At 47.2% G+C, this 27,480-nt stretch overlaps 1 protein-coding gene across 3 annotated transcripts in view; it reads left to right on the forward strand.

Annotated features, from left to right (window-relative positions):
- The window catches only part of Adck1 (aarF domain containing kinase 1), a 119,663-nt gene that overhangs the window by 38,308 nt on the left and 53,875 nt on the right, over positions 1–27,480 (forward strand). For all 3 annotated transcript variants that reach the window (XM_055073115.2, XM_055073116.2, XM_050182231.3), the window contains one exon: positions 5,825–6,028. In XM_055073115.2, coding sequence (XP_054929090.1) covers positions 5,825–6,028 — 204 coding nt within the window. The remainder of the gene's footprint in view (positions 1–5,824; positions 6,029–27,480) is intronic.

Consider the following 27,480-nt stretch of genomic DNA (forward strand, 5'->3'; position numbering starts at 1 on the left):
GCTGAAGTAAATACTGTACTAATCATATGGGTATGTTATCTGAGCAACAGCAGTAAAGGCTGCCAGGTTTGCCTCCGCAATATACCTGCCTCCACAATTGAAAGTCATGCATTCTGGTTTGCCGTTAGATTTAGTTTTTTTTTTTTTTTAAGAAAAGGTCTTTCTTAGGAAAAGCAATTTTTTGTTTAAGCTGAAGCAATAAATAAATAAATAGAAAAAAAGCACTGCTTGGTTATCGTCATTGTCAGTTGTCCCTGCAAGAAATTGCAGCAGTTCAGCAGTAGTTGCAGTGCTTCTGGTTTCCGTTTGTCATTTCACCTTTGTATGTGTGTGTTGTGGGGATGCGTGACTCTCACGCGTCCCCTGATATCTTGTTTTCCCGCATAGCTCCCGTCTCCTGCAGTGCGGCTTCGCCGCGTGGCCTGGTGCCCATGGCGGTCGGAGTGGTTGAAGCGCAGTGCGAGAGATGGCATGAGTGTTGCGCTGCTAGCGCCGCCTCACGGCAGGGTTACTTGGGTACAGGAAAGACAAGACGCTGCCTCTTGGGTTCAGGACGGCGAGCGCGGCGGACGTCCCGCGCGTGCGCCGATCCATGCTTCTGCGAGACCGTCTCGTGTGGCCACCTTCGAACGCGCCACCGTTCGCGTGACCGTACGCGCGAACGACCAGGCGTTGGGATCCAGCATGGGGCGAACATATTCGCTCGTTATCCGGTCGCGGTGAATCGGACTTTCCAGATTTGTCGCACGCCCATCGGCATGTTTTGTGGATAGCAACTCGGCTAGTAGGCATTGATCTATGAAAGGTGGAATAAATGCCCTTGTGATTGTTTGCACTAGTGTGTTGTCGTTCCTTTGTCCCAAGAGCACGAGAGAAGCCAACAGTGTTCAGGCGTGATGTGATTGTTTGTGTGCTCGTCCCGAGCATGTCACGCTGCAGAGGCAATGCCAGCAACCAGCTTGCTTAAAACGTCGTGTAAGAGTTATTCAGAGGCCCAGTGGCTTCCGGTTGAAGTTGCTTAACTTTTTGCCTGAAGCGGTTACACGCTTTGCACTGTTGCAAGTACACGTTGGAAATTGTAGTTAATCTTACCACAGCTCTGCAGGCGACTCCAACTTGCTTTTGGGTACATTTTGCTAGTCGTTTAAAGGGGTCCTGAACTATCCCTTGGGCTTGGTGAAATAACATAATCTGCTGGTAGCGTATGCTGCTGTGAACATCTCAGCCAAGTTTTGCTGTCATACACGGTGTGTGGAACTCGCAAGCAGAGTGCGAAGTCACCTTTCTCTGAAACGCTCTCTTTTCAACCAGAAGCCTGCTCCTCACTCTCTTCTGGACACTTTATTTCATAATAAAGCGGATTCCCATATGCAGCTGCGATCTGCTACGGAGCGTACATACTGCGGCGGCCACGGGGTGCCACCACGAGTTCACTAGCTAAGTGCACTGGGACTTGCTGAGGACAAATGCATTGGCTTACACTTAGCACATCATAGGCACCAAAATCAGGAGCCGTGGAATCTACGTTAACATCCAAAGTGAAATTTGAACTGCACACCATGGCAATATTTAGAAGGCTGAGTGTTGTGGGCATGCCCCACTCCGCCATAGCCTTCACAGTGCAATACATTAAAGAAGGAATTGGAGCACAGCGGAGGCCGTGTTTGACTGGCAATAACTCCGCTTCTGCTGAACGCATTGAAATAATTTTTGCGGCGAAGTACTTCTGATGTAGTCTATTTTCACTTCAGATGCCTTTCTTCACTACGATAAAAAGTGGTTGAAGGCCCCTTTAAGGCTATGTTGTTTCTGTAAAACACAAATGCAAGGCAGAGGATAGAGATAGACAGGATGAGGACAACTGCTGACTGCTAACTGCTGTAGTTTACTAAGGGCACATTGGCAGCTCGCAACTTATTGCACTGTGTGTACCCTTGAATAGGCAACAAGAGGATAATGAGATGAAAAAAGATGCCCATAGGCTACAATATTGCAATTTGTCTTACAAGCACATGTTTGGTTGCAGGAAAGTGGTTAACACATGTCCTGGGCACACCTTCTTTCCATATGAAATCTCAGTGCTCGCCTGTTTGTCCTTTCCTTGGTTGCATGGAAGCTTCATAAAGTTCCACTGACTTCCATCGGGTTGCTAAGGATTTCGATATTTTATGGCTCTTACTGGATTGTGAATGTCCAAAATCATTCATGATGTTTCCGGTGTCTCTTCTCCCGGAACCACTGAACAATGTGGGAAAACTCCTTCTGCGGGCTTCACAGTGTGGTAACCCCTTAGACCACCCATCTCTGGTTCGCGTGTGACTTGGGCCATTCGCTCACGTGATCCCTGGGGATGTGCCATTCCAGCCTCATTTCGGAGTCTGTACCTTCCCTCCGGCATCACTGTCCAATGCTCAATAGCTGACCGTGCATGCATTCACGTTTGCTTTCCTGTATCCCCATGTGCCGCACAGAGTGAACTGAGCAATCATAGCCTCTTACCTTGCTACAATAGTTTTGATACAGTGGAAGCTTAATTGTGCTTCTTGGATGAGAAGCCGTTCGAGGCAATGACAGACTACGCATGATCGCTTGCGTTGAGCATGCCTCTTTGCACTTTGTCCCCCTAGTGATGTTGTGTAAGGCTCGTCACGTCCACATGGAGAGGTCTGGTCTCTGGTTGTCTAACAGCTAGCCTGCGGACTCCGACGACGACTCCACCGTGGTGGAGGAGGGCAAGCGACTGAAGAGGAGATACTGCAGGACAACTAAAGACACGATTGAGCAGGGCCCTGACGGACCGCCTACTCCAACTTACAGGATTACTTTTGTGCCTCTTGACATGTTTAAGAGTTTCAATTCCATACACAGGCAGATTCTCAAACACCCACCTTGTTAATGTGGTTCCAAAAAGGAACTAACAAAGTGTGTTTCAACACCAAGAAAAACGTCATAGTGGAAGTAGCAACACAGGCCGTCCTAAAAAACTGAAAACCGTGCACACACTAGGACATGTAGAAGTCGGGTTGTTAATTGTGCACAGTGGTTGCACTGGGACAGGCATTATTTCTGATGTTGTGATTGACATCAGTAGTGAAGGGTTCCAACGGCTTCAGTCTTCAACAGTGACAGTCATAGACTTTCATTGCTTAGGCCGCTTGACGATCGTCCAGCTTCTTTTTGAGGGTGGCACGCTACCTGATCATGTCAAGGTGGGCTACGTGAGACACTTGGTATGTCCTTATATGCCCCGATTGTTGTAGTGTCGCAAGTGTAAAGCTAGGCCATGTCAGCACTGTCTACACAGGCCAGATGGCATGCCTCCACTGGGCAGGCAGTCATCACATATCTTTATGCACACTAAAAGAAATGAAGTGCTTGAATTGCAATGGCCCACACGAGGCAAATTCCAGGGATTGTCCCAAACAGAAAATGGAGGGGAAAATACTCAACCAAATAAGCAGGACAAGTGTCACAAAAAGGTGACAGCATCAGTGCAGCACCGGACAAGGCGATTGAGTCACCGACTTGGACAAGCTGTAAGTCCAAACGAGAGCTCACTCGCTCCAATGCTGCAGGTCCAGCAGACGGTAGCCAAATTGGCATAGATGGATCTCTCCGAGCCATTGCTTCAAGCGAGCAGTGCAAGCCCAGAATTGAGTGTATGGCCAGAGTTGCCACCAGGCACACGGGCCTTTAACTATCAGTTCAGTCAATGACAGTGTACCGAGAAATCTCCATCTGACTCTGTCATCAAAGCCATCCTGCAACGACTAATTGATGCCCTGCAGCTGCTACTGTCTGGTTTAAGTACGCCAGTGGCGCTAACAGCTGCAAAAATTACGCAAGCTATAGACAGTCTCCTTACTACTCTGAAGTAACCTACCTCTGTTCGCGAAGATGACTGTGCTGTGCTGTGAAGTGTGCAAGTACATGATTCACAGAAACAATATGCTGTGCAGTTCTCATCATTGTGTTTGCCATACCACCACCCTCCTTGCTGTTCACATTCTATCTCCTTGCCCAGCGTGGAGTAGCAGGCCGGAGGAACTTCACCCAGACCAACCTCTCTTCCATCTTTCCACAATTAAAAATTTGCTTTCTCTCTAACAGATGGGGGTACATAAGTGGCATTATGTACCAGATTTTATGGAAAAGTTTGCAAAAGATCAATTCCTGTCATTCACTAAACAGGGTATCAGTGACTTCAATATATGGCTATGGTGTTGGGCTGCTGAGCACGAGGTCGCGGGATCGACTCCCGGCCACGGCGGCCGCATTTCGATGGGGGCGAAATGCGAAAACACCCGTGTACTTAGATTTAGGTGCACGTTAAAGAACCCCAGGTAGTCGAAATTTCCGGAGTCCTCCACTACGGCGTGCCTGATAATCAGAAAGTGGTTTTGGCACGTAAAACCCCATAATTCATTCAGTGACTTCAATATGATTCAAGGAATCCAATTAGACCAAAGTATTTTCTCTGTCCACCCTAGGAACAGAGTTGGGAAGCTTTGAAGAAGGTTTCAAGAAAAATGCTCTTCCAAATGTAAACTATAAGGTCTTGCAACTTCTAAAGTAGACAGAGCAAAGTGATTAGTGGATTTCTTGTCTTGAATCATGCTGAAGCCACCGATACCCTGTTTTAAAAAATTTGAAGCACTGATCTTTTAATCTATGCCTCAGATCACACGCATGCCACATTTATTTTCCATGTAGCAGGACTGCTATGGCACTCACTTCATGAATGGAGATGGGCTTGCATAAATAGTTATAATAAGGATATAAAAGTAGATACACTGGAATGGATATGTATTCCGATCCGGCACTTAGGCAATAGTCTGCATCGAAGGAATCGCCGCTTGACTCGCTTGTAGAAGAGCAACCAATGCACATGACCATACTGTAATCGAGTTGTGTGAATGCACGCAAGAAAACCCAATGGTTGTGCCCCCGTCAGAAAAACCAAACCAGTCAGAAGCTTGTAGTAACCATTCATTCCTTCGCTAACGAGGGGCGATCAGTTCTTGCAAGTCTCAAGAAAAGAAACGCAGGCATGGCAGCATCATTCATGTACGGTGGCATTGTTTGTAATACCAGTGCCTGCCTGTAAACATATGTAATTGCACCCTGTGAGCAATAAAGGAGCGAGCATATAACGGTGACCCTTTGAGAGATTAGAAACCAGACAGACATCAGTTCTTGCGAGCACAACACACCGAAACTGCCTGCAAAATGTAACCAAGGCTAACTGCCACGCACCCGCGCACTTGCAGATGCACGAGTGGTTGCCAAGGCACCGGTGTAAACAAGCTGTGGAATTAAAACTAAAAGACTACAGGGCAAGAAAAGAATAAAGATTTCTGGTATCCGCACGGGGTGGCACAGCACTTTCTGGGCAACAGAGAGTTGAAAAATTGATGCACTCTTTAAACATACCGATGGCGTTATAAATGTACAGCGTCAATCACTTGGGACTTGTTTGCAGTGCTGTATATTTACGTCTTTAACGCTCGGAGGGTTAAAGGATGACAGTGAGGGAGAGACCGTGTTGCCGAGGAACACTAATTGTTCACATTCAGTGCAAGTTCTAGTGTTGTTTGAAATTTCAAATTAAAATCTTTGTAAATTGTCAGACACACATCCCCATTTGAATTTCAAGCCTGCTAATGTGCTACTTAGACAGAAACTAAATTTGTTGCACTTCGGAAAAAAAAAAAGAAAAAAACTCCAGCTCGCAATTGTTTGGAAACGGCCGAAACTCCCGTTGCTTTGGTCGAGGAGCTGAGTGCTCCCTTGGTCCGTGCCTCAATTGACACATTGGTTGCAGGTGCACCAGCGGTCAGCAGAGCGGCTTCTGCGGCTTTGCTGCATCAACGGCGGTGCCTTTGTCAAGGTAGGCCAGCACGTGGGCGCCCTGGACTACCTGCTGCCGGAGGAGTACGTCCGCACCCTGAGGGTGCTGCACAGCAAGGCACCAGCCTCTCCACTCCACAGCATCCTCCAGGTTCTCCGCGAGGACCTCGGGCAAGACGTGAGGACACCGTCTTCTCACCACTCGTGCACATTTCGTGAAAGGGGGTTGGGCAGGTCATGTAATGCGCCGAGCAGGTAATGGGTGGTCTACTAGAGTGGCTAATGCCATTAGCCGAGCTGTGGCCAGCTGATAGAGTGGTGAAATGTGTTACCAGGGCAATAGGACTAGAAGTAAAGAGTTCAGAGCAGATCTGGAGGCTGGGTCGCAGGGAAGACCGTGCCTCTGTAGAAGACACCCAACTCTTTTTCTAAGAGAAGTCGGAAATTATTGTAATTTGCCATTGAGCTGTGAGATATTGCTGTATAGTTCAAGTTGATAATACAAAATTACATCTGTGAAGAAAACTATTTTGTTATATTTGACAATGAATATCAGCAGTCACAACAAAGAACTTGAAAGCAACCAAAGAGGCGAATAAGGGTGCTCGAACAGTCTCTCAACAGTTTCAGAGAAGGGTTATTATTCAGGTTGCTTAGCTATATTGGCTTAGCAAAGCACTACCAGAACAGGCCTTCTGACAGAGTGGAAACTGAGGAGCATAGTATACAAGCTCTGTCCCAATAGTTCGTGCAGTACGTTTGAAAAAAAAAAAAGTAATTTTGCAAACTTTAAGATACATCAATGCGGTCACCTTCAAATTATTCCTGGTTAGACACAATACACTGGTTCCACCTCTTTTATTGCTAGAAGTCCCCTTGTAAATCTTCTTCTGTCAACTGCTTCAGCATCAATTCAATGTCATTTCCTTTGGAACGGTCATCATATCCCTGAAGTGCTGTTCCCAGAGCACCAGTTTACATTTAGGGAACAAAAATAAAAAGTCCCAGGAGGCTAAATCTGGTGAGTAGGGAGGGCTTTCGAGCACAGTGATGGAATTGCTTGCCAAGAACTATCAATGCAGAGTTTGCAGGGGCATTATCGTTGTGCGGAACCCAGTGCTCTTCTTTAGGAAAATTTGGTCTCACGTGGCACGTATGATCTTTCACTACTTCAGGACCTCCATGTAGAAAGCTGCATTGACACTTTGACCTTCGGGTACAAATTTATGGTGCAAAATTTCATGGCAGTCAACAAACACAATCAACAGGACTGCTTTTTGCTTTGTTCTTCTGCACATTTTTGGCTTCAGCTCAACTTTCTTTTTCCACTTCTTGGTCTGCAACTTCAGCTCGATGTTGCTGGTGACAAGTTTTACAATTACAGTCCAACCTTGCCATATCAAATTTGCAAAAAAATGCCTAACAGTTCGATATAGAGCATATTTCGATATAAGCCTGCTAAAGAATCGGATGTCATAAAAGCACATACCATTTATAAAATGTCTTTATTGATGAAACTAGCGTAGTTTCCTATGAAATAGTCCTGTATTTCCTTCTGCTTGGGCAGTTTCGCTGCCTGCAACACATGCACTTCCCCACATTGTCTAAGGAGTTGGAGCAGCTGAGGCCGCAACCTTCCTCATTCGCGCAGACGCACTGGACTAGTGTGAGTGCACCAATCACCTCAGAGGATGTGGGCAAAGGACCGTCGTTGCTTTGCTCATTGTGCCCACTTTCACTTGTGCTCGGTACGCTGTCAGCAATGTAGTCTTCGTTTCCCGGTCCTCCCGTGGTTACGACACCGTCGTCTGCGCTCACAAACTTGTCGACCATTGATATGTCAACAGCTTCCGGAAATTCTGACAGCTTGCTCCAAACTTCGGCAACACCGGCAACAGCTTCGTCGCATTATCAGAATTTACAGTCATCACCGAGCACGCGGAAGCCAGCATGTCTGAAGCTATTTCGGATGAACCACTTGTACACGGCCGTGCGTACACGTCGGGCACCGTGCGAGTTTGGCCCCTTTAGCCCTAATCTCCCCCCTATTCTTCAAGATTGTGCTGAGAGTGCTCCTCGGAATCGTGCACACTGCGGGGACATACGACTTCTCACCGTGTCCGACCCGATTTATGATTTCGAGCTTCATAACGAAAGGCGAATTCTGCTTCATCACGGCAACGTTGCGGGAGAAGGCCCACAAGGCACAAACACAATGAACCAGAAAAGCAGCAAGACAACTCGCACTTGCGCCATCTTGCATGACGAGGGCACAAGAGCCTCTGATTGGCTGTCTGAGCAAGCGCTGCGGGCGGGCCAGGATCATTTTTTGCTGGGGAGTGTCGATGGCTCACCCGAGGCAGCGCGGTCACGCTAGGGAGAGTGCCTGGATGGAGCCGCGCCACCAGGTTTACTCACCACCATGAGGGAAAGCCAACTTCTGGGGGCACTTTTTCACCGCTTTAAGTTCGATATATCGGGAGTCGCTGCTATTTTTGTTCATTGTAAGCGTAATTTTTGCTATATATAGTTGTTGTAACTAGACCCTGTTCAGAAATTGTTCGATATATAGAATAATTCGATGTAAGCTGGTTCGATATAGTCGGGTTCGAGTGTAGTGCAACATTTTTTTTGGCACACTTCTGCTCCGGAGTCAGTTGTTTTGGCACCACCTTGATGCAAACCTTTTTAATTTCTAGATTTTCAGTCAAAATCTGGTGAACGAATTACATTCCCAAACTCATCAATACCATTTTAGCAGTCATTTGGTGGTCACATAGCACAACACAGCACACATAATCAGTGCTTTCATTTTTCGCACTCGGTAAAGGGGTGTTCTGATTATTCAGTCCTTGAGGTCTTAACAGTCTTCTCAAAAAGCGATGGACCCACTCGAGCCCACATTTTTCATCCTTTACATGCAACATTTGATGAATTTGGACATCATCCTTGCTCATTGTCATGAAAAATATTGATATTTTCTTTGGCTTATTCATCAACCTCCATTTGAACAGGCTAAAAATGGGTTGCACAAAAAGCTGACGCTTGATATACTACCTTGTCAAACAGTAGTCAACTGTGTCCTTCCGAGTGGAGAGAGGGAGAAAATGGAGCAGCTACACCCCCTCTCACTTTTTTTCCGACTCTTTGCATAACTTGCTTCAACATCGGCATAAATTATTGGTAGTAGTAGAGCCAGTTGCAACTGGCTGACTTCCTCAACCATTGATCCATCACAAGGTGACTAAAGCAATTGAAAGAACCTGGGACACCTGTTTGGCGATTTGCTTGCGACGTGGCAAGTGTAAGAAAGGACTACATGTTACCCGGTAGATTATCCCCACTTGGAGTTCTCAAAGTAGGTCTTGTGTGCTGTGCTATTGTGGCTTGAAGCATATTCATAGTCACAGTTGAAAGAGCTAGCTAATGTGTGCGATGATCATGTGGCAGTGTTCTGGATGCTCAATGGAGACATGCTTTGCCAGTGAGGCTTGCGTGCTGGGAGGAGGTGTGAAGACTTGCAACGTGTCAGAGGACTCCCTGGAACGCTGACAAAGTGCAGCGGTGTTAAGCTGTACAAGCTCTCTGAACTTATGCATTTTTGTAGTGGACACTATGCATTTGGCATAGTTGATGATTTTCGCTGCCTTGTTGAAGATGGGTGAGGCTTCTTCGACAAGCAGGTGCTCTCACAGCCATGTTAAAGGCCTGTACAACGAGCATATGCTTAAGTAGCAGCTGGTCCTTCAAATCACCAGAGTCACACTGGTTTGCCATGTCTTGTAAGGGGAAAGATGAGAGTCGTGTCATGGCAATAGTACTATGGTATCTGAGTGACTGAACTTAATTGACTGCTTCACCAATGAGATTTGGACTTTTGTATGCTGGGCCTCTTTATTAGATGCCAGGAGCTGGGGATGAGGTGTGTGAATAGTTGGAATATATGACTACAAACTGAATAGTGAATGTTCGACTAATTTGATTTGGTAGTAAATTACTACATACAGTGCAGTCATCCATCTGTAATTCGACTCAACAGGCACTGCTTAAAAGTCAGAATAATCAGGAGTCTGGAATAGTGGATTCTCCAGAAAACAAGTTACTTATTCCACAAGCAGTAAAAATAAATTTCCCATACTGTGCCGCAAACTATTGACACGTGTACTTGTTTATCTTTATTGGGCAACCACGCTTCACCATCTAACAAATGTTATCACACAGTGCAGGATGCGCCTGCAATGTATTGGAAGTTTCTCGAAAGTTATTGACAGTTCCATCCACTGTCTGTCATTGAACCTTGCGTAATCTGATTGCATGTATGTGCGACGGGAATAATGTAGAACTTTGTGGAAGACACGTGGGTCCCAGTGTTTACTCTGGAACATTCAACGACTGACATATAAAAGCCCGACACGCTTGACCCGCTAACCAGATTTCGACGACCGCCGGTCATGTTCGCCGCTATTGCTGTCCTTTGAGTGTAACTTGCTTTTGTGGGCACAAGTTCACGCAAGAAAACGCTAGTTTCGCCATTCACCATTTTGCTTTTTTCACCGTCACTACCAGGTGACACTATCTTTCACTTTCTCTGAAAGCGCAGAGATGGGTCTACCAATGATTCCGGCCTCAGCGCCATTGCGGTTGTGCATATACAGATAAGCATTGAAAATGCACGGAAGTGTGGTGGCAGGCTCGGCAAAGAGTATAACCACTGAAAGGCGTGCAACCATGATATCTTGGCTAACCCTGTCACGATAAATATCTTCAACTATCTGCTCAGCAGTGCCTGTGGCATAGTGCGTAGCGCCATTGTAAGTCGAGGTGCGTGAATATTGAACATCACCGAATAAAATCGAATAGTGAATGTTCGAAAAATTTGATTTGAGTATCTTATAACTACTGTTTGATTTCTCGAGTATTCGGTACATTCACTGTAGAGACTCGCACAGTACGACATGTCACAAGCACCGCTGAGCCCCTCCTGCTTGATCCTGCCGAAGTGAGCGTTTCGCTTTGTTTTCGGCGCGACATGAGCACTGAAGGTGCTGTGGACAGGCTGCCCCGGCTGACACAGTAGTGGAATTTGTCACTCTGGGTGCTCCCCCAATGTTGGCCCGATGTCGGCCCGATACAGGGATCGTGCACACAGCGGCTGAACGCCACAATTTGCAGAACAGCACTGCGTTGGCCGGGGCCGCCTTTATAGGTGCAAGGTTCGTCCAGGTTGACAGGACCAATCAAACTTATAATGCAGCATGGGAAGAGGGAACAGCAATAGAAGCAGTGCCTGTTTCATAAAGTGTATAGATTTAGCCGATTAGCCGCCTATAGGCATGCAGATTGAACTTCATGCTGCTTCAGCAGCCATCAATCTAACCCACACATACTAGCGGCAACCATACTAGCAGCAACCATTCTGCGGTGGCTTGCAACCTGTTACCACATCGGCTGGCAACAAATTTTATTCACGGACGGCCTGTCTTGCCCATTAGGCCTGATCAGTGTTTCTGCATCGGGCGTCATCGACTAAAGTTATGGTTTGGTGCCTAATTTATGCAGACCTGTACGACACTTGGAATGGCGGTCTCCTGTTACCAATGCAATTTGCATACACACATCGGCTTTTTTTTTCTTCTTTCTTTTTTCTTTTTTTTTGCGCATAAGCGTAATCGGAATCCACAAGATTATGTTTGAAGCCACGAGGGAAGCAAGAAGCCAAAGGAGGAAGGCGCCTGGAGGCAGAGAAGAGAATCGCCACGTTTGCGCCCTTTCCATTTACGCTTTAACGTGCTTCAGCGGTGCTCGCGGTGCATGTTCACAGTGTCTCTTCTTTGCATGTGTAGCGCTTCCACATTCCCTGTGGCACACGAGGCATTGCACCGTCGAGATCAACGGGCATGACCGTGTTTGCGCCCTTTCCATTTGTCTTTTAACACCGCGGTGCTCGCTATGCACGTCACGGTGTCCATACGCTTGCGCGTAACCCACGTTCACGAAGTGAAGTGTTGTCGCTGTCACTATCTTTTGTGTTTGTATCTTCAAGCAGCTCATCAGAAGATTAGCTTTGGATTTACAGGGCAGGCACGGGAGTGTCATCTTTTGGTTGCATGTATTGGTGTGGATGGCAAATAAACAAGGCGGGAGTGTTGTGGGAACTTGCTGTGACCCTGCAGGTTTAAAATCTTTGACAGGTGGCAAATCATGGCGAACCTGACAGTGAAACGAAACGTATGGTGCCTGCTCTTTACTGTCTGTACTGGCTAATAGAGCTACATTATCAGCGGTCCTTTCATCTGTCATGCATATTGGCCCATCGCACCTGCGGTAAAGTTGAGATAGTCATTCTGCATTTTGGACAAAAAATGGAAAGCAAGACTTTCTATGGAATAAATAAACGATTGCCACAAAGCACTGGTCTGCTATTAAAGGGACACTAAAGGCAAGTACTAAGTTGACGCAGACTGTTGAAATACCATTCCAGAAACCTTGCAACACTTGTTTCGTGCCAAGAAAAGACTTAGTTTACTAGAAAATTCACATCTGAAGGTCCCAATACCTTTTTCAAAATTCAAATCTCCCGCCACCCAACCGAGGAATAGTGATGTGTATGCCATCACCGCCCTTTGCTGCCATCGGCGAGTAAAACAGTGCCCGACAGACAGTGGTTTGGTGTTTCACACAAAATTCAAACACGCGGCCATGGAGAAGCCAAGCCAAGACAGAGTGGCGGATTCACTGCTGCAGCTGCTTTTGGTCAAGTGGTGTAGACCGTTCAAGCATCCCGCAACATCACATGAAACTGGAATTCTCTGCTACTTGCAGTTTGTGCAAGTTTCGTGAGTCAGCAAAACCAGCGCAACGTTACGCGATGATGAAACTACTGAAACCCGAAAGCGAGAGCGGTGCAGAGATGAGTGGAAACGAAACCTTTCAACCACCCGCATTGTCAAGTCTAATGTCAGTGAGTTCTTTTTTTTCTAAAAGTGAAATGGAACTGGATAAGTAACCCTTACTTTTGGCTTATAATGCAATACAATGATGTTTTTATAACGAGTGGTTGAGTCCTAGCAACAGAAATTAAATGAGGAGTGCCTTTTTCATCAGACAGATACTTGAATATCCCAGTGGAGTCTCTAATTGTGTCCTGCATTTACCTCAATTTCTGGATTATTAAGGTTCTGTTAATGATAATATTGAAGCCTTTGAGATTCTCGCACTTTAGATTGACATATTTTTTGCCTTTATTGTCCCTTTAAACTAAAACCCTCATTAGTATTCTGTACAATAGCACATCACTAATTCATTAGTTTCAGAAGAAACAAAGCACTTGATTCTATTCAACAGAAGTTCTATTTATAATAAAAAGATCTTTTCTAGGCTTTCATATAATAAAACTTAGCTCTAATCAGTGCTGGCATACTAATTCAGTGTTCTCTTTAATAAGTGTAGACAGTACTGTATATCTTGATTTCTGTGTGCCTGTTTTACTGATAATTTGCTACATTCTTGCTATGCAATGCTAGAAGACTCTCGAGCATGGGCAGCACCATATTTTCTTGCCCAGAATTAATAAGCATACAAGTTTGTGAACATTTTTCAGATTTTCAATGTTCGATTCAATATTTGTTTTTTATTTTTTTATTAGACTCTCAATGTACTATTTGGTGTTCACACACTGCCATTTAAATGTGTACTGCACTGCGATAACTAGGGTTGTGCACATCTCCACCAAAAATTTCTATTTCTGCTCGATTTGTGCAGGCGTAGTTTGAATTATAGAACGGCGGCATTGTAAGGTGTCCAAAATTTTACTTGTCCTTATACATTAAGTCTGTGGGGTCAATGGCAATCCTGTGAAGCTGTCCAAATAATTGAGCTTGTGCGAATTATCTATTGTCGACTGTATTAGGTATATTCTTTGAATGATCCGGCCTGGGTCGGTGCCTTAATGCGCACATCCTTCCCATGGCAAGCGGTTACAGTGAGCTGTAAGTCGGCGCAAGCTCTGTCGGTACAAGGTTCATCCACGTTTACATGACTGATCAAAATGATTAACACAAAGCAGATGGAGGGAACTGTGACAAAAGGGGTGCTTTTAAAAAATGCAAACGTATGTGCAAAGGTCAGGCTGTTCAGCCATGAGAAGGCACACAGTGTCGGGTACACGTGCTCCTACATGCAAATTTGGGCATTTCGTAGCTTTCTGTCCATACGTGAGCATAAAGGGCCCTTTTTAACAGAAGCACAGCAAATACATCAGGCATTGATGATTGTGTCTGCAAAACATTACAGCGCTGCGCACCTAGAAAACTGCTGAAATTTGAAACCAAACTCTGCATGTCCTCCCATTCGCGAAAGTTCCACTCCCAGCTAGATAACCAAGGTCACACGCTCAAATGCTGTGATGTAAAACGTACTCCTAGCTACATCACTCACAATGAAATGTGACTTTGGTAAATCCCCCAATGCCGAACACACAATGCTGCCACTGTACATTCTAGAAGTACATATTGCTGAGTAGGCCATAAATATGGTCACATGGTGCAAACAAGAAAGGATGGGAGGGAACAAGGTTCTTCGAAAAAGCAGGGACACCACGGCATGTGAATTGTCAGAGGCATTTCATTTAAAGAGCCAGGATTATCATGTATTAGTGACAGATCAGGTAGACCACGGCACGTGAATTGTTAGAGGTGTTTCATATTAAAGAGCGAGCATCGTGGCGGTGTAGAGGTAGAGCATCCGCCTCGCGCAGCAGAGGACCGTGGTTCGAATCCCGGTGCCACGCAATTTTCTACTGGATTAAAAAAAGAAAAATTCGCGTGCTGATAAAATTGTATAAACAGGCCTGGAGTTCGGCCTGATCTCGGTGACCAGAACCGGTAACGCACTTCCTCACCAGAGCAGGATTGGCCACCCGGGTGCAGTACTTGGCCACAACCTTGTATATGAATACAACAGTCAAACCCGGGCCCTCAGTCCCCAGCAGCTGTGAAGCTACTGACCACGGCAGCGGTCAGACCTGCAACACAGCAGAGGGTGCTAAGAATCCCTGGTTCTGGACAGGCCGCCATTGGAATTTGAACCTGGCAACATTTAACACTGGAATGTTATATAGTGAGGCGAATCTAGCAGTGCTATTGGAGGAATTAGAGGGCAACAATAACGCTCAGTGAAGTTAGGAGGACAAAAGAAGCACATACAGTGCTAAAAAGTGGGCATGTCCTGTGCTACCGGGGCTTAGCAGAGAAACAAGAACTAAGAGTCGGATTCCTGATCAATAAGGATATAGCTGGGAGCATACAGGAATTCTATAGCATTAACGGAAGGGTGGCAGGTCTTGTTGTGAAACTTAATAAGAGGTACAAATTGAAGGTCGTACAGGTCTACGCGCCTACATCCAGTCATGATGATCAGGAAGTCGAAAGCTTCTATGAAGACGTGGAATCGGCGATGGGTAGAGTGAAAACAAAATACACTATACTAATGGGCGACTTTAATGCCAAGGTAGGCAAGAAGCAAGCTGGAGACAAGTCAGTGGGGGAATATGGCATAGGCTCTAGGAATAGCAGGGGAGAGTTATTTGTAGAGTTTTCAGAACAGAATAATATGCGGATAATGAATACCTTCTTCTGCAAGCGGGATAGCCGAAAGTGGATGTGGAGGAGCCCGAATGGCGAGACTAGAAATGAAATCGACTTTATACTCTGCGCTAACCCTGGCATCATACAGGATGTGGACGTGCTCGGCAAGGTGCGCTGCAGTGACCATAAGATGGTAAGAACTCGAATTCGCCTAGACTTGAGTAGGGAACGGAAGAAACTGGTGCATAAGAAGCCAATCAATGAGTTAGCGGTAAGAGGGAAAATAGAGGAATTCCAGATCAAGCTATAGAAAAGCTATTCTGCTTTAACTCAGGAAGAGGACCTTAGTGTTGAAGATATGAACGACAATCTTATGGGCATCATTAAAGAGTGTGCAATAGAAGTCGGTGGTAACTCCGTTAGACAGGATGCCAGTAAGCTATCGCAGCAGACGAAAGATCTGATCAAGAAACGCCAATGTATGAAAGCCTGTAACCCTACAGCTAGAGTAGAACTGGCAGAACTTTCCAAGTTAAATAACAAGCGTAAGACAGCTGGCATAAGGAAATATAATATGGATAGAATTGAACATGCTCTCAGGAATGGAGGAAGCCTAAAAGCAGTGAAGAAGAAACTAGGAATAGGCAAGAATCAGATGTTACATTAAGAGACAAAGCCGGCAATATCATTACTAATATGAATAAGATAGTTCAAGTGGCTGAGGAGTTCTATAGAGATCTATACAGAAGCAGGGGCACCCACGATGATAATGGAAGAGAGAATATTCTAGAGGAATTTGAAATCCCACAAGTAACGCTGGAAGAAGTAAAGAAAGCCTTGGGAGCTATGCAAAGGGGGAAGGCAGCTAGGGAGGATCAGGTAACAGCAGATTTGTTGAAGGATGGTGGGAAGATTGTTCTAGAAAAACTGGGCACCCTCTATACGCAATGCCTCATGACTTTGGGCGTACCGGAATCTTGGAAGAACGCTAACATAATCCTAATTCATAAGAAAGGGAACGCCAACGACTTGAAAAAATTATAGACCGATCAGCTTACTGTCAGTTGCCTACAAAGTATTTGCTAAGGTAATCGCAAATAGAATCAGGAACACCTTAGACTTCTGTCAACCAAAGGACCAGGCAGGATTCTGTAAAGGCTACTCAACAATAGACCATATTCACACTATCAATCAGGTGATAGAGAAATGTGCGGAATATAACCAACCCTTGTATATAGCTTTCATTGATTAGGAGAAAGGGTTTGATTCAGTCGAAACCTCAGCAGTCACGGAGGCATTACGGAATCATGGTGTAGACGAGCCGTATGTAAAAATAATGAAAGGTATTTATAGCGGCTCCAGAGCCACTGTAGTCCTCCATAAAGAAAGCAACAAAATCCCAATAAAGAAAGGCGTCAGGCAGGGAGGTACGATCTCTTCAATGCTATTCACAGCGTGTTTACAGGAGGTATTCAGAGACCTGGATTGGGAAGAATTGGGGATAGAGTTAATGGAGAATACCTTAGTAACTTGCGATACGCTGATGATATTGCCTTGCTCAGTTACTCAGGGGAACAATTGCAATGCATGCTCACTGACCTGGAGAGGCAAAGCAGAAGGGTGGGTCTAACAATCTACAGAAAACTAAACTAATGTTTAACAGTCTCGGAAGAGAATAGCAGTTTACGATAGATAGATAGCGATTGGCTCTTGCGCCAATAAACACTACGATAGATAGCGAGGCACTGGAAGTGGTAAGCAAATACATCTACTTAGGACAGGTAGTGACCGCGGATTCAGATCATGAGACTGAAATAATCAGAAGAATAAGAGTGGGCTGGGGTGCATTTTGGAGGCATTCCCGGATCATGAACAGCAGGTTGCCATTATCCCTCAAGAGAAAAGTGTAAAACAGCTGTGTCTTACCAGTACTCACGTACAGGGAAGAAACCTGGAGGCTTACGAAAAGGGTTCTACTTAAATTGAGGATGACGGAAAAGAAGAATGATGGGTGTAACATTGAGGGATAAGAAAAGAGCACATTGGGTGAGGCAACAAACGCGAGTTATTGGCATCTTAGTTGAAATCAAGAAAAAAAAATGGGCATGGGCAGGACATGTAATGAGGAGGGAAGATAACCGTTGGTCATTAAGGGTTACGGACTGGATTCCAAGGGAAGGGAAGTGTAGCAGGGGATGGCAGAAAGTTAGTTGGGCGGATTGGATTAAGAAGTTTGCAGGGACAACATGGACGCAATTAGTACATGACCGGGGTAGTTGGAGAAGTATGGGAGAGGCCTTTGCCTTGCAGTGTGTGTAACCAGGCTGATGATGATGATCATCATCATCATCTTGTATTAGCGACACATCAGTGCCACTTCTTCATGCAGAAAGAAGGTTTTTTGATAGCTGGCTGTGATTAGGCTGTTGCGCGGTTCAAGCTGTTTCATATGTTGCGCATTCGCTTGCGTGTATATATTGGATGGTATACAATATAACATAAACAGTCGAAAGTTGGCCCTCCCCTTGTTCCCTCCCGTTCTTCGTTGTTTGCGCCAAGCGACCATATTTATGGTGTACTGAGCACTGTAGGAGGAGGAGAAGAAAATGAAAGGTGGCAGGGCTCATCTTGGGGACCTGATGCGGTCCCTTGGCTCCTGTGTGTGAGAAGGCGGGGAAGGAGTGTTTCTTGCGGATGCCACTCGAGGTAAAGGGAGAGAGTGTCTCTGTTGGCAGTCATGCTCGCCGTGTGGTGGGTGTGGTAGCGGTGCATTCAATTTCTTTTATCTCCTTTAATAACGAACCAATCTGAAAAATTGTTTCGTTAAATTGATCCCTAAATGGCATTTTACAATTCCAAATGTATAACCAAAATTCGCAGTAGAGCCTGGTGAGGGGCTCTTTAAATACACAGGCGAACGTGTTGCACCTTCCCGTGATAGTTGCCTGGCTGTTCACCCATGAGCCTGAACATTGCCTAATGGCCATCAGTCTAACCAGGCGCCAGTCTAACCAGTACACATGACCTTGGGACCAATCACTGATGAGCCACTCGTACGGATATGGTGCGCTCTTTGAAACAGCTTGCAGCACATTATCACATTAGCCAGTGCTAAAGTTTTGCCAAGGGCACACTGTCTAACCCACTAAGCCTAATGAGCACTGCTTCATTGATTGTCAGTGACTAAAATTACTGGATAACATGCTGAAATTCTCAATTATTTCCTGCTCCCTTTGGTACTTCCGCATTGTCCGTAAAATGTGTTCTTCCTTGGTGCTTCATACATTAGGAAAGCTTGTCAATATTGCCATATCCTATATGGTCGCCAGGGGTATGTGCCAGGCGATGAGAACGACGCTGAAGTGGCGCGCGAGTGGAAGAAACGGAGACGACAACGACGTCGCGTTGACTGCTCCCATAAAAGTGCTTTTACATGTCCTTTACGCCGGCTTTCCAGTCTCCTAATAGGCTGCAACACTTGTGGAGGTGCTGGGTAGGATTGCCTCATGCTCGGCACCCCTTCGCGGAGCCATACCTCGAAAGTGGAATCACCTTCATTCATCGAAACTCCTGTTCACCGGTACAGTCGCCGCCTGCTAGGCCTGACGCTCGAGTTCAACCCTTTGCAGGACCCTGCTGGAACGCGTCAACCTACTTCCGCCATGGCTACTGCAACTCCATCGCTGGTGACGCTGCAGAATCCTAAGATACCAGAAAGTTTCCACGGCGACGCTTTTGAGGATGTCCAAGATTGACTTGACCAATTTGAGCGTGTCGCCAGTTATAATGGCTGGGGCTCCCAGCAAAAGCTGTCTAATGTCTATTTTGCGCTTCAAGACAGTGCGCGGACGTGGTTTGTGAACCGGGAGAGAAATTTGACCACGTGGGATGCCTTCCGCACCCAGCTGCTAGACACGTTCACTAGTAGTGACAGAAGAGACAACGCGCAGCACCTACTTGAATCCCGTATTCAAAAACCAAACGAGAGCGTTGCCATGTTTGCAGAAGATATGGCCCGCGTTTTCCACAGAGCAGACCCTGAGATGGCCGAAGAAAAGAAGTTGCGCTATCTCTTGCGCTGAGTGAAGGAGGAACTGTTTGCCGGGCTCGTGAGGAACCCACCGACGACAGTGGCCGAATTTACCAAGGAGGCTACCTCTATAGAACGGGCAGTACAGCAACGGTACCGCCAATATGATCGCAAGAGCTCGCCGGTGAATGCTTCCATTCTACCTGAGAGCTGCAGCACGTCTCTACGTGAAGTCATCCGAGAGATTGTGCGAGAGGAGATCCGGCAGCTCGGGATCTCTCCCATGGCACCAGCGGTGGCTTCTGTCGCTGATATCGTTCGGGAGGAAGTTCGAGAGGCCTTTTTGTCGCCTGACTGGCAGGCGGTGCCGCGACGATTGACCTACGCGGAAGCTGTCTGCCGTCCACCTCCTGCCACTTCGATGCTGCTGACACCGTCGACCACTACGACGCAGCCATCACCGCCACCCCCGACGCCCTATTTTCGACAGTCACAGCCGCCGCCAACTATGCCGTATTGCCGCCAGTCGATCGCTGCGCCTCGTTTCTACAGTGAATCCTCTGCCGGCTACCCGCTTCGAAAGACCAATTTGTGGCGCACCGCTGACCGCCGGCCGCTATGCTTTCATTGCGGCGAAGCAGGACATGTTTACCGCGTGTGCCACTACCGCGCGGCTGGGTATCCAAAATTTTCCAGCTGCAGTTACCCTGTGTCTGATGCTGCACATAGCCGCGACGGAAATTCTACAAACTTTCGGCCAGAAGGTTCAACGATGCCTCGATCGCATTCCCCATCTCCGGCTCGTTACACCCCACCGACCCGTCGTGATTTTTCTGACGCCTTTAGGGGCAGGTCCCCTAGCCCGCGCCGGGGAAACTAGACGCAGCGACCTCTGGGGGTGAGGTTGCAAACCGGCTAGCTACCCAAGAGCCCCCATCTCCGACAATCGACGACTCTACAACTCCGACGACTCCAACCACACCTCCTGTAACCGACGCCGTCAGCGCCGATCTTGTCGTTTGCATTGATGGCCACCAAGTGGCCGCTCTCGTCAATACTGGTTTGCATTTTTCGATAATCAGTCACAAGCTGGCCGACAGGCTGCGAAAAGTGAAGACGCCGTGGACCGGGCCCAACATCAGAACTGCCGGTGGCCAGTTGATGACGCCGATTGGAAAATGCACAGCCAGAATAGTAATCGCCGGTGCAACCTTCGTCGCCACCCTCGTCATTCCCTTTGAGTGTTGTAAAGAACTTATATTGGGGATGGATTTTTTGAGAGAGTATGGTGCAGTGATTAATGTCCGTGACCTCGTTGTCACATTTTCTACGAGTTCAGACAACGTTGACCCCGCGGAACACCAGCGACCCCGCTTACGTATCGCCGACGACGACGTCATGCTTCCGCCGCGAAGCTGTTCCCTCGTGCCTGTAATCTGCGACAACTTGAACACTGGGACTGGCGTCGCTGAACACATCGATGCACTGGTACTGAGTCAAGGCGTTTCTATCGCCAGGGCCGTAATTAACGTACACGACGGACGTGCTGAACTCCTGCTGACGAATTTTACCAGGGAACGTCGACACATTGTTAAAGGCACGGCTGTTGCTTGCTTCGACGAATTTACATCAATACAGGACTGCCTCTCAGTGGAGCACGCGACGTTCACTGGGGCTATGCCTGCCCCTGTGGTCGATATCAGTCCCACCTTATCGCCCGTCGAACGCAGCAGCCTTCTTGAGCTCATCGATGAGTTTAAGAGCTGCTTCTCATCCACGTCACGAGTTAGCCAGACGCCGCTCACTAAGCACCGTATTGTCACCGAAGCCGACGCCAGACCAATTCGGCAGAATCCTTATCGTGTAGCACCGAAAGAGCGCGAGGCAATCCAGACACAAGTGAAGACGATGCTTGACGACGGCGTTATTCGGCCATCTAAGAGTCCTTGGGCATCGCCTGTCGTATTGGTGAAAAAGAAGGATGGTAGCCTGTGCTTCTGCGTCGACTACCGAAAACTCAACCTGATCACAAAGAAAGACGTTTATCCGCTACCGCGTATTGACGATTCACTGGACAGGCTACGAAACGCACGTTACTTTTCGTCGATGGATTTGAAAAGCGGCTACTGGCAAATAGAAGTTGATGAGAGAGACCATGAGAAGATCGCTTTTGTTACGCCCGACGGACTTTATGAATTTCAGGTGCTCCCCTTCGGTTTGTGTTCTGCGCCGGCAACGTTTCAACGACTAATGGACACTGTACTCTCAGGCCTCAAATGGCAAACCTGTCTGGTCTACCTCAACGACGTGATTGTTTTCTCCGTAACGTTCGAGGAACACTTACGGAGACTAAAGATGGTCTTCGAAGCAATACGCTCAGCTGGTCTAACTTTAAAACCTGAAAAGTGCCATTTTGGCTTTTGCCATATGTCAGTGAGTGCCAAAAAAAACACAATAATGTGTGCAAGTAACTACTGTCAACAGGGAACGTTCCCATGCATTGCACAAGATATGGTAGTACAGCATTGTTAGAACAGGCTACAGTGTTGGTCAGCAAAAATAGCAGAAATAAGTGGCAAATCTTTTTATTGCCCTGAGGGACAAGAAAATCACATTGCTAAATCGAGACAAAGCAAGTGGCACTGACTATGAACAAGCAGGCGTGTTTCACATGTTTTCTTTTTTGCTTGTTCTTTGTGGACATGTGTACAGTTTGCCTTCTGAAGGTCATCGAACAGTTGTTAGTTTACGCATCATCTTGCGTTTATACTATTAAACCTACACAGCACAATTTCACATCCATGACTTTTCAGTTGACAGTCAGCACTTGTTTGATGATCCTCACTGTCCATATTGTCGCACCTGTACATCGGCGGAAAAGAAGACAATGCGAGTATGCATGAGCGTTTTTTCAAGGCGCAGTGAAGAAGAAGTCGCAATTGCGCTCAGTATTAAAAAGGTGACCTGCCGCTGTGCCTCCTGAACAGTGCCTTATGAGCCACGTTTTTTTGACGTTGCGACACTGGTGGAGGTGCTGCAGCCTGCAACCTCATGTGGGTAACCCTTATCCGGACCCAAACACCCAGTCCCGAAGCTCCACCTCTTGTAACAACTCCACTCCACCGTTTCAGTCTGTGTCTGCTCGGCCTGAGCCTGGACTTCCCTCCTGTTGCGGCTCCCACCAGCAAGGCTACACCATCGGCGCTTCTCCCTCCTTTACAGACAGCGACTAGCCTTTTCCCAGCTGAACACCCTCGTGTCCCCAAAATCTTCCACAGTGATGCTTTTGAAGATGTCGAGGACTGGCTTCACCAGTACGAACGTGTTGCTCTGGTAAATCGCTTGAACGAACAACAAAAACTCACCCATGCATATTTCGTACTAGAAAACAGCACTCGTGCATGGTACGCAAACAGGGAAGCGATCTTCCCAACGTGAAGCAGTTTTCGTTGTCAGTTTCTGATTTTCTTTGCGAGATTATGCGCAACAACTTATTGAGGCTAAGGTACAGAAACGCAACGAAACGGTCCCCATGTATGCAGAAGATATGGCCTGTCTGTTTTGCTAAACTGACCCCAATATCACCGAGGCAAAGAAAGTGCGTCATCTTATGCGAGGAATTAAGGTGCTGTTTGCCGGCCTTGTACGAAACCTGCCAACAGCGGTCAACAAATTCATCAAAGAAGTGACTGTCATTGAGGGGGCACTTCAGGAACGTTACTGCCACTTTGACTGCCAGCCCAACAACACACCATTAAACTCCGCAGCTCATATTGTTGACCAGACTTCTTTATGGAACATGATTCGAGACATCCTGTGTGAAGAGCTGCGAGCCCTCGGCATTCCTCCTACAGAGTTGCCAGTCATTTCTGTTGCCGAAGTCATGCGCCAGTAGTTGCAGCAAGCCTTCTCCTCACCAACCCCATGTCCAGAGGCACGTCCGCTGACCTATGCCAACATGGTCAAATGTCCTCCCCATTCACTGCCGGTAGTGCCATTTCAGCCACGGCTTGTTCCCGTGCCATGGTGCCAAAGGAGTGCATGAGACGACCTCCAGTTCACCATGCCAATTTGTGGTGCGCAGCCAACCGTTGACCACTCTGCTTCGACCACTGCGGGGAACCAGGCCACATTGACTGTTACTGGCCCCATCCAGATGCTGGAGTCAGCTGCTTTTCACCCTGCCGCTTCTCTGCACTTCAACAACCGTCGTACCCCCAACAGTGATCAGCTGTCACCCAACCAAGCAGCTTCACCACATTGTCGCTGGCAGTCCCTGTCACCTGAGCATTACACTTTCCCAAACCACCAGAGTTTCACCATTGATGTTGGCAGGGATGGTCGTTCGCCTAGTCCGTGCCTAGACTCCGGGGGGCAGGTTGTCCTTTGTTGAAATGCCGAAAATACCCCCCACGCTCACCGCAAAGAGAATATGATGACGGTGAATGCTCACGCCGACGACGTTGCCCTTGCCGATCTTGGCATTCTGGTGGATGGACATCATGTCACTGCACTTGCTCACACTGGCACAGACTTCTCGATTATGCGGCAAGAGCTCGCCAACCGCATTAGGAAAGTGAAGAGGCCGTGCACAGGGCCTCACATAACAAGTGCCGCAAGTTAGCTATGACACCAACAGGAACATTCACCGCCCGGATCCACATCTGTGGTTCCAGCTTCGTTGCCACTTTTGTCATTCTTCTCGACTGCTGCAAAGGCCTTGTCTTGTGGATGGATTTTCTGCGAGATCACGGTGCAGTCATAGTGCAGTCATTGCAGGCTTCTTTCTCTGCTGAACCTGTTTAAACAAAAAGGCATGACTATAAGCGAAGACTTTTTGCCTGCTACACGCATCGCTAGAAAGAAGCTTTCCCATTTTGGTAAAAGCCAGGCTTTCTCTGAACCTCTCAAGCTTCGTCATGACAAGCTGTATCTGAATGGAAAGTGCCATTCCTTTAATGCTACTGCTGCCTCCGTTCAAGAATTCGTGACACATTGTGACAACACAATCAACACTGACAATCATTTACCACATATGACACTTGCATCATCGCAGGAAAACACGAGGGGTAGTGGTTGTTCATTGTCATCACGTCATGCGACATCAGTCCTGTTTACCAACGTTTGCAGCATTCTTAATAAATACGACCCCTTATCATCCGCGATAGACTCATGTGACACCCAAATTGTTGCCTTAAAGGGACCCTGAAACGATTTTGACGATTTTGTACAAATGTACTGAGTCATTAGAGTAGGTTCTTCTGATCATTAATTGACGCATCTAAGTGTTCCACGTAAAGCGTGTAATTTATTATAAGGTTTTAAAGATGTACATCACTGCTGATCGCAGCACACTGCTCAGCTGAATTTTCAGCCGCCCCTACCCATATGATGTAAATCACCCAATTGACGTCACTAGAGCAAGCTATCCGATTGGCTGCTCAGGATGCGTCATCATTAATTTTTCCACCTTTACGGTGAACAAATCATGTTCGTAATAGTTGGAATGTTAGTCAATTTGTTTCTATAAAAGAAAGTAACAGAAAGGACATGCACATGAACAATTTCTCACTACACTTAAGCACTTCCGACACACAGCAAGCGTCGTCTGCTTATGTTACAATGTGCTACATTTTGACAAGAGCTTCGTGGTCAGAGTCGGTCTCAGTCTTTTTGCAAGCACTATGATTCGACTTTGTTGCTTTGTGGACTGCAAACGTAGCGACTGGCAATATGTCAAGGTGCGACATCGTGTCCCTCTGCACGACAGCAGACGAGCAGACTGGCTGCAACGCATCGGACTGCCCCTATCCGATTGGCACCAGGGTTTGCGCTTTTGTGGCCGTCACTTTACACCCGAAGATTACTAAGGCAATAGCCTTTCGCGAGTCGGGTATTAGGGTAAACGCAAGTGCAAGGGGACAGGGCCTGGCCATGTCCCCTTGCGTGTCATTTCACGGGATGAGCAGAAGCACAAACGTGAATGGTCTGCACAGTGCAGCCACCTGGTGGCACAGAGTTCAACCACACATAGTAGCAGTAATGAAATGTATTCTTTGCTGCTTGCATAAATTTTTCGCAGGAGTGTAATCGTTAACGTGTTGTCTTTGTAAATGTTTAAAATGTTTTATACTTTGTTAGAGCAGTATTAGCTCTTTGTTTGGCTGGTTAAGCTCTACACCAACGGGTGGCTAAACCATGGAGATCAATCGGGCAGCTCACGTATGTCTACGCTAAAGTTCCTTCATCAGTTTGAGTTTATGCCTCCACCATTCCGTTGAAACGCCTGTGGTTACCGGAATACCAGACACGTTCGGCGCTGTGACAGAATGCTTGCAACGCCTGCTGCTTCGATAGCTCTTGTTTGGTGTCGACTGCCAAGCAGCTGGCGGAGAGTTTGGAGAGGTTTTGCACGCGCACTCCTAGGGAACCAGAAGTCGACGACACGACGTGCCATTATGACGCATAGCCAGTGAAGGCGGAGCTTAGCCCTGGTCACTCGGTGAACAACTTGAGGAGAAAGTGTATCACTATGGAGGAGGGTAACTTGTAATCGTCCATAGCTCTCTTAATATTGTCACGTAGTAGTGACGGTGAAGAAGGCAGCCAAACTGTGATTATGGAAACTGGCGTTTTATTGGGCGAACTTGTGCCCTCAAAAGTAGGCTATACTCAAAGAACAACGGTAGCAGCGAACACACTCGGCGATCGTCGAAAATCTGATCAGCGGGTCAAGCGCGTCGGCTTTTATACAGCAGTCGTCGAATGTTCCAGACTAATCGTTGGGACCTGCATGCCTTCCACAAAGTTCTACACCATTCGCGTCACGCAATGAAATCAGATAGCACAAGGTTCGGCGACAACAGACAGCGGATAGAAGCATCGATACCTTTCCAGAAACTTCGGATACATGCAGGCACGTCCCGCGCTGTGCGATAACATTTGTTAGGCGGTGCAACGTGGTCGCCCGATAAAGATAAGTGCATGTGTCAATACCCCCCTCTTAAAAAGCATCAACCCGATGCTGCAAACAAACGAAAGGAATAAAGAAAAACACACGCAGCAAAGAAAACAACAAAATAAGGAAGATCGTCAGCGTCCATAAAAGCGTTTAAGGCGCACCACGTGGACCACTTCAGATCGTGTGCGGCACCGCTGTGAATGCGAAATGCCGTCTGGCACGACCTCATAGTCCAGTGCGCCAATACGTCGGATGACCTTGTAGGGTCCAAAATAGCGTCGCAGTAGTTTCTCACTGAGTCCTCGTCGGCGTATCAGGGTCCAAACCCAAACTTGGTCACCGGGCTGATACTCGGCGAAGCGTCGTCGGAGGTTGTAGTGTCGGCGGTCGGTACGCTGCTGGTTGTTGATCCGCAGGTGGGCGAGCTGTCGGGCTTCTTCGGCGTGCTGGAGAAAGGTGGCGACGTCAAGATTCTCCTCGTCATTGACGTGCGGCAGCATGGCGTCGAGCGTCGTTGGCGGGTTCCTGCCGTAAGCTAGCTTAAATGGCGGGATCTGTGTTGTTTCTTGTAGCGCCGTGTTGTAAGTGAATGTTACGTACGGCAGGACTGCATCCCACGTCTCGTGCTCGAAGTCGACGTACATTGCTAGCATGTCGGCGAGGGTCTTGTTCAGGCGCTACATGAGACCATTCGTCTGCGGATGGTAGGTAGTTGTCCTCCTGTGGCTTGTCTGGCTGTATTGCAGAATGGCTTCTTGGGTGAGCTCTGCTGTAAAAGCCATTCCTCTGTCGGTGATGAGGACTTCTGGAGCACCATGTCGCAGCAGGATGTTCTTGACGAAAAATTTCGCCACTTCGGCTTCACTGCCTTTCGGTAGAGCTTTAGTTTCAGCGAAGCGGGTGAGATAGTCCGTCGCCACGACGAACCACTTATTTCAGGAAGTTGATGTCGGAAACGGTCCCAGCAAGTCCATCCCGATCTGCTGAAAAGGTCAGTAGGCACACATGCACACATGCCAGTAGGCACACATGCCAAGGAATCTACATACTGCCTT

The sequence above is a fragment of the Dermacentor andersoni genome, chromosome 7, assembly GCF_023375885.2.
Source record: "Dermacentor andersoni chromosome 7, qqDerAnde1_hic_scaffold, whole genome shotgun sequence".
Lineage (NCBI taxonomy): Eukaryota > Metazoa > Arthropoda > Arachnida > Ixodida > Ixodidae > Dermacentor > Dermacentor andersoni.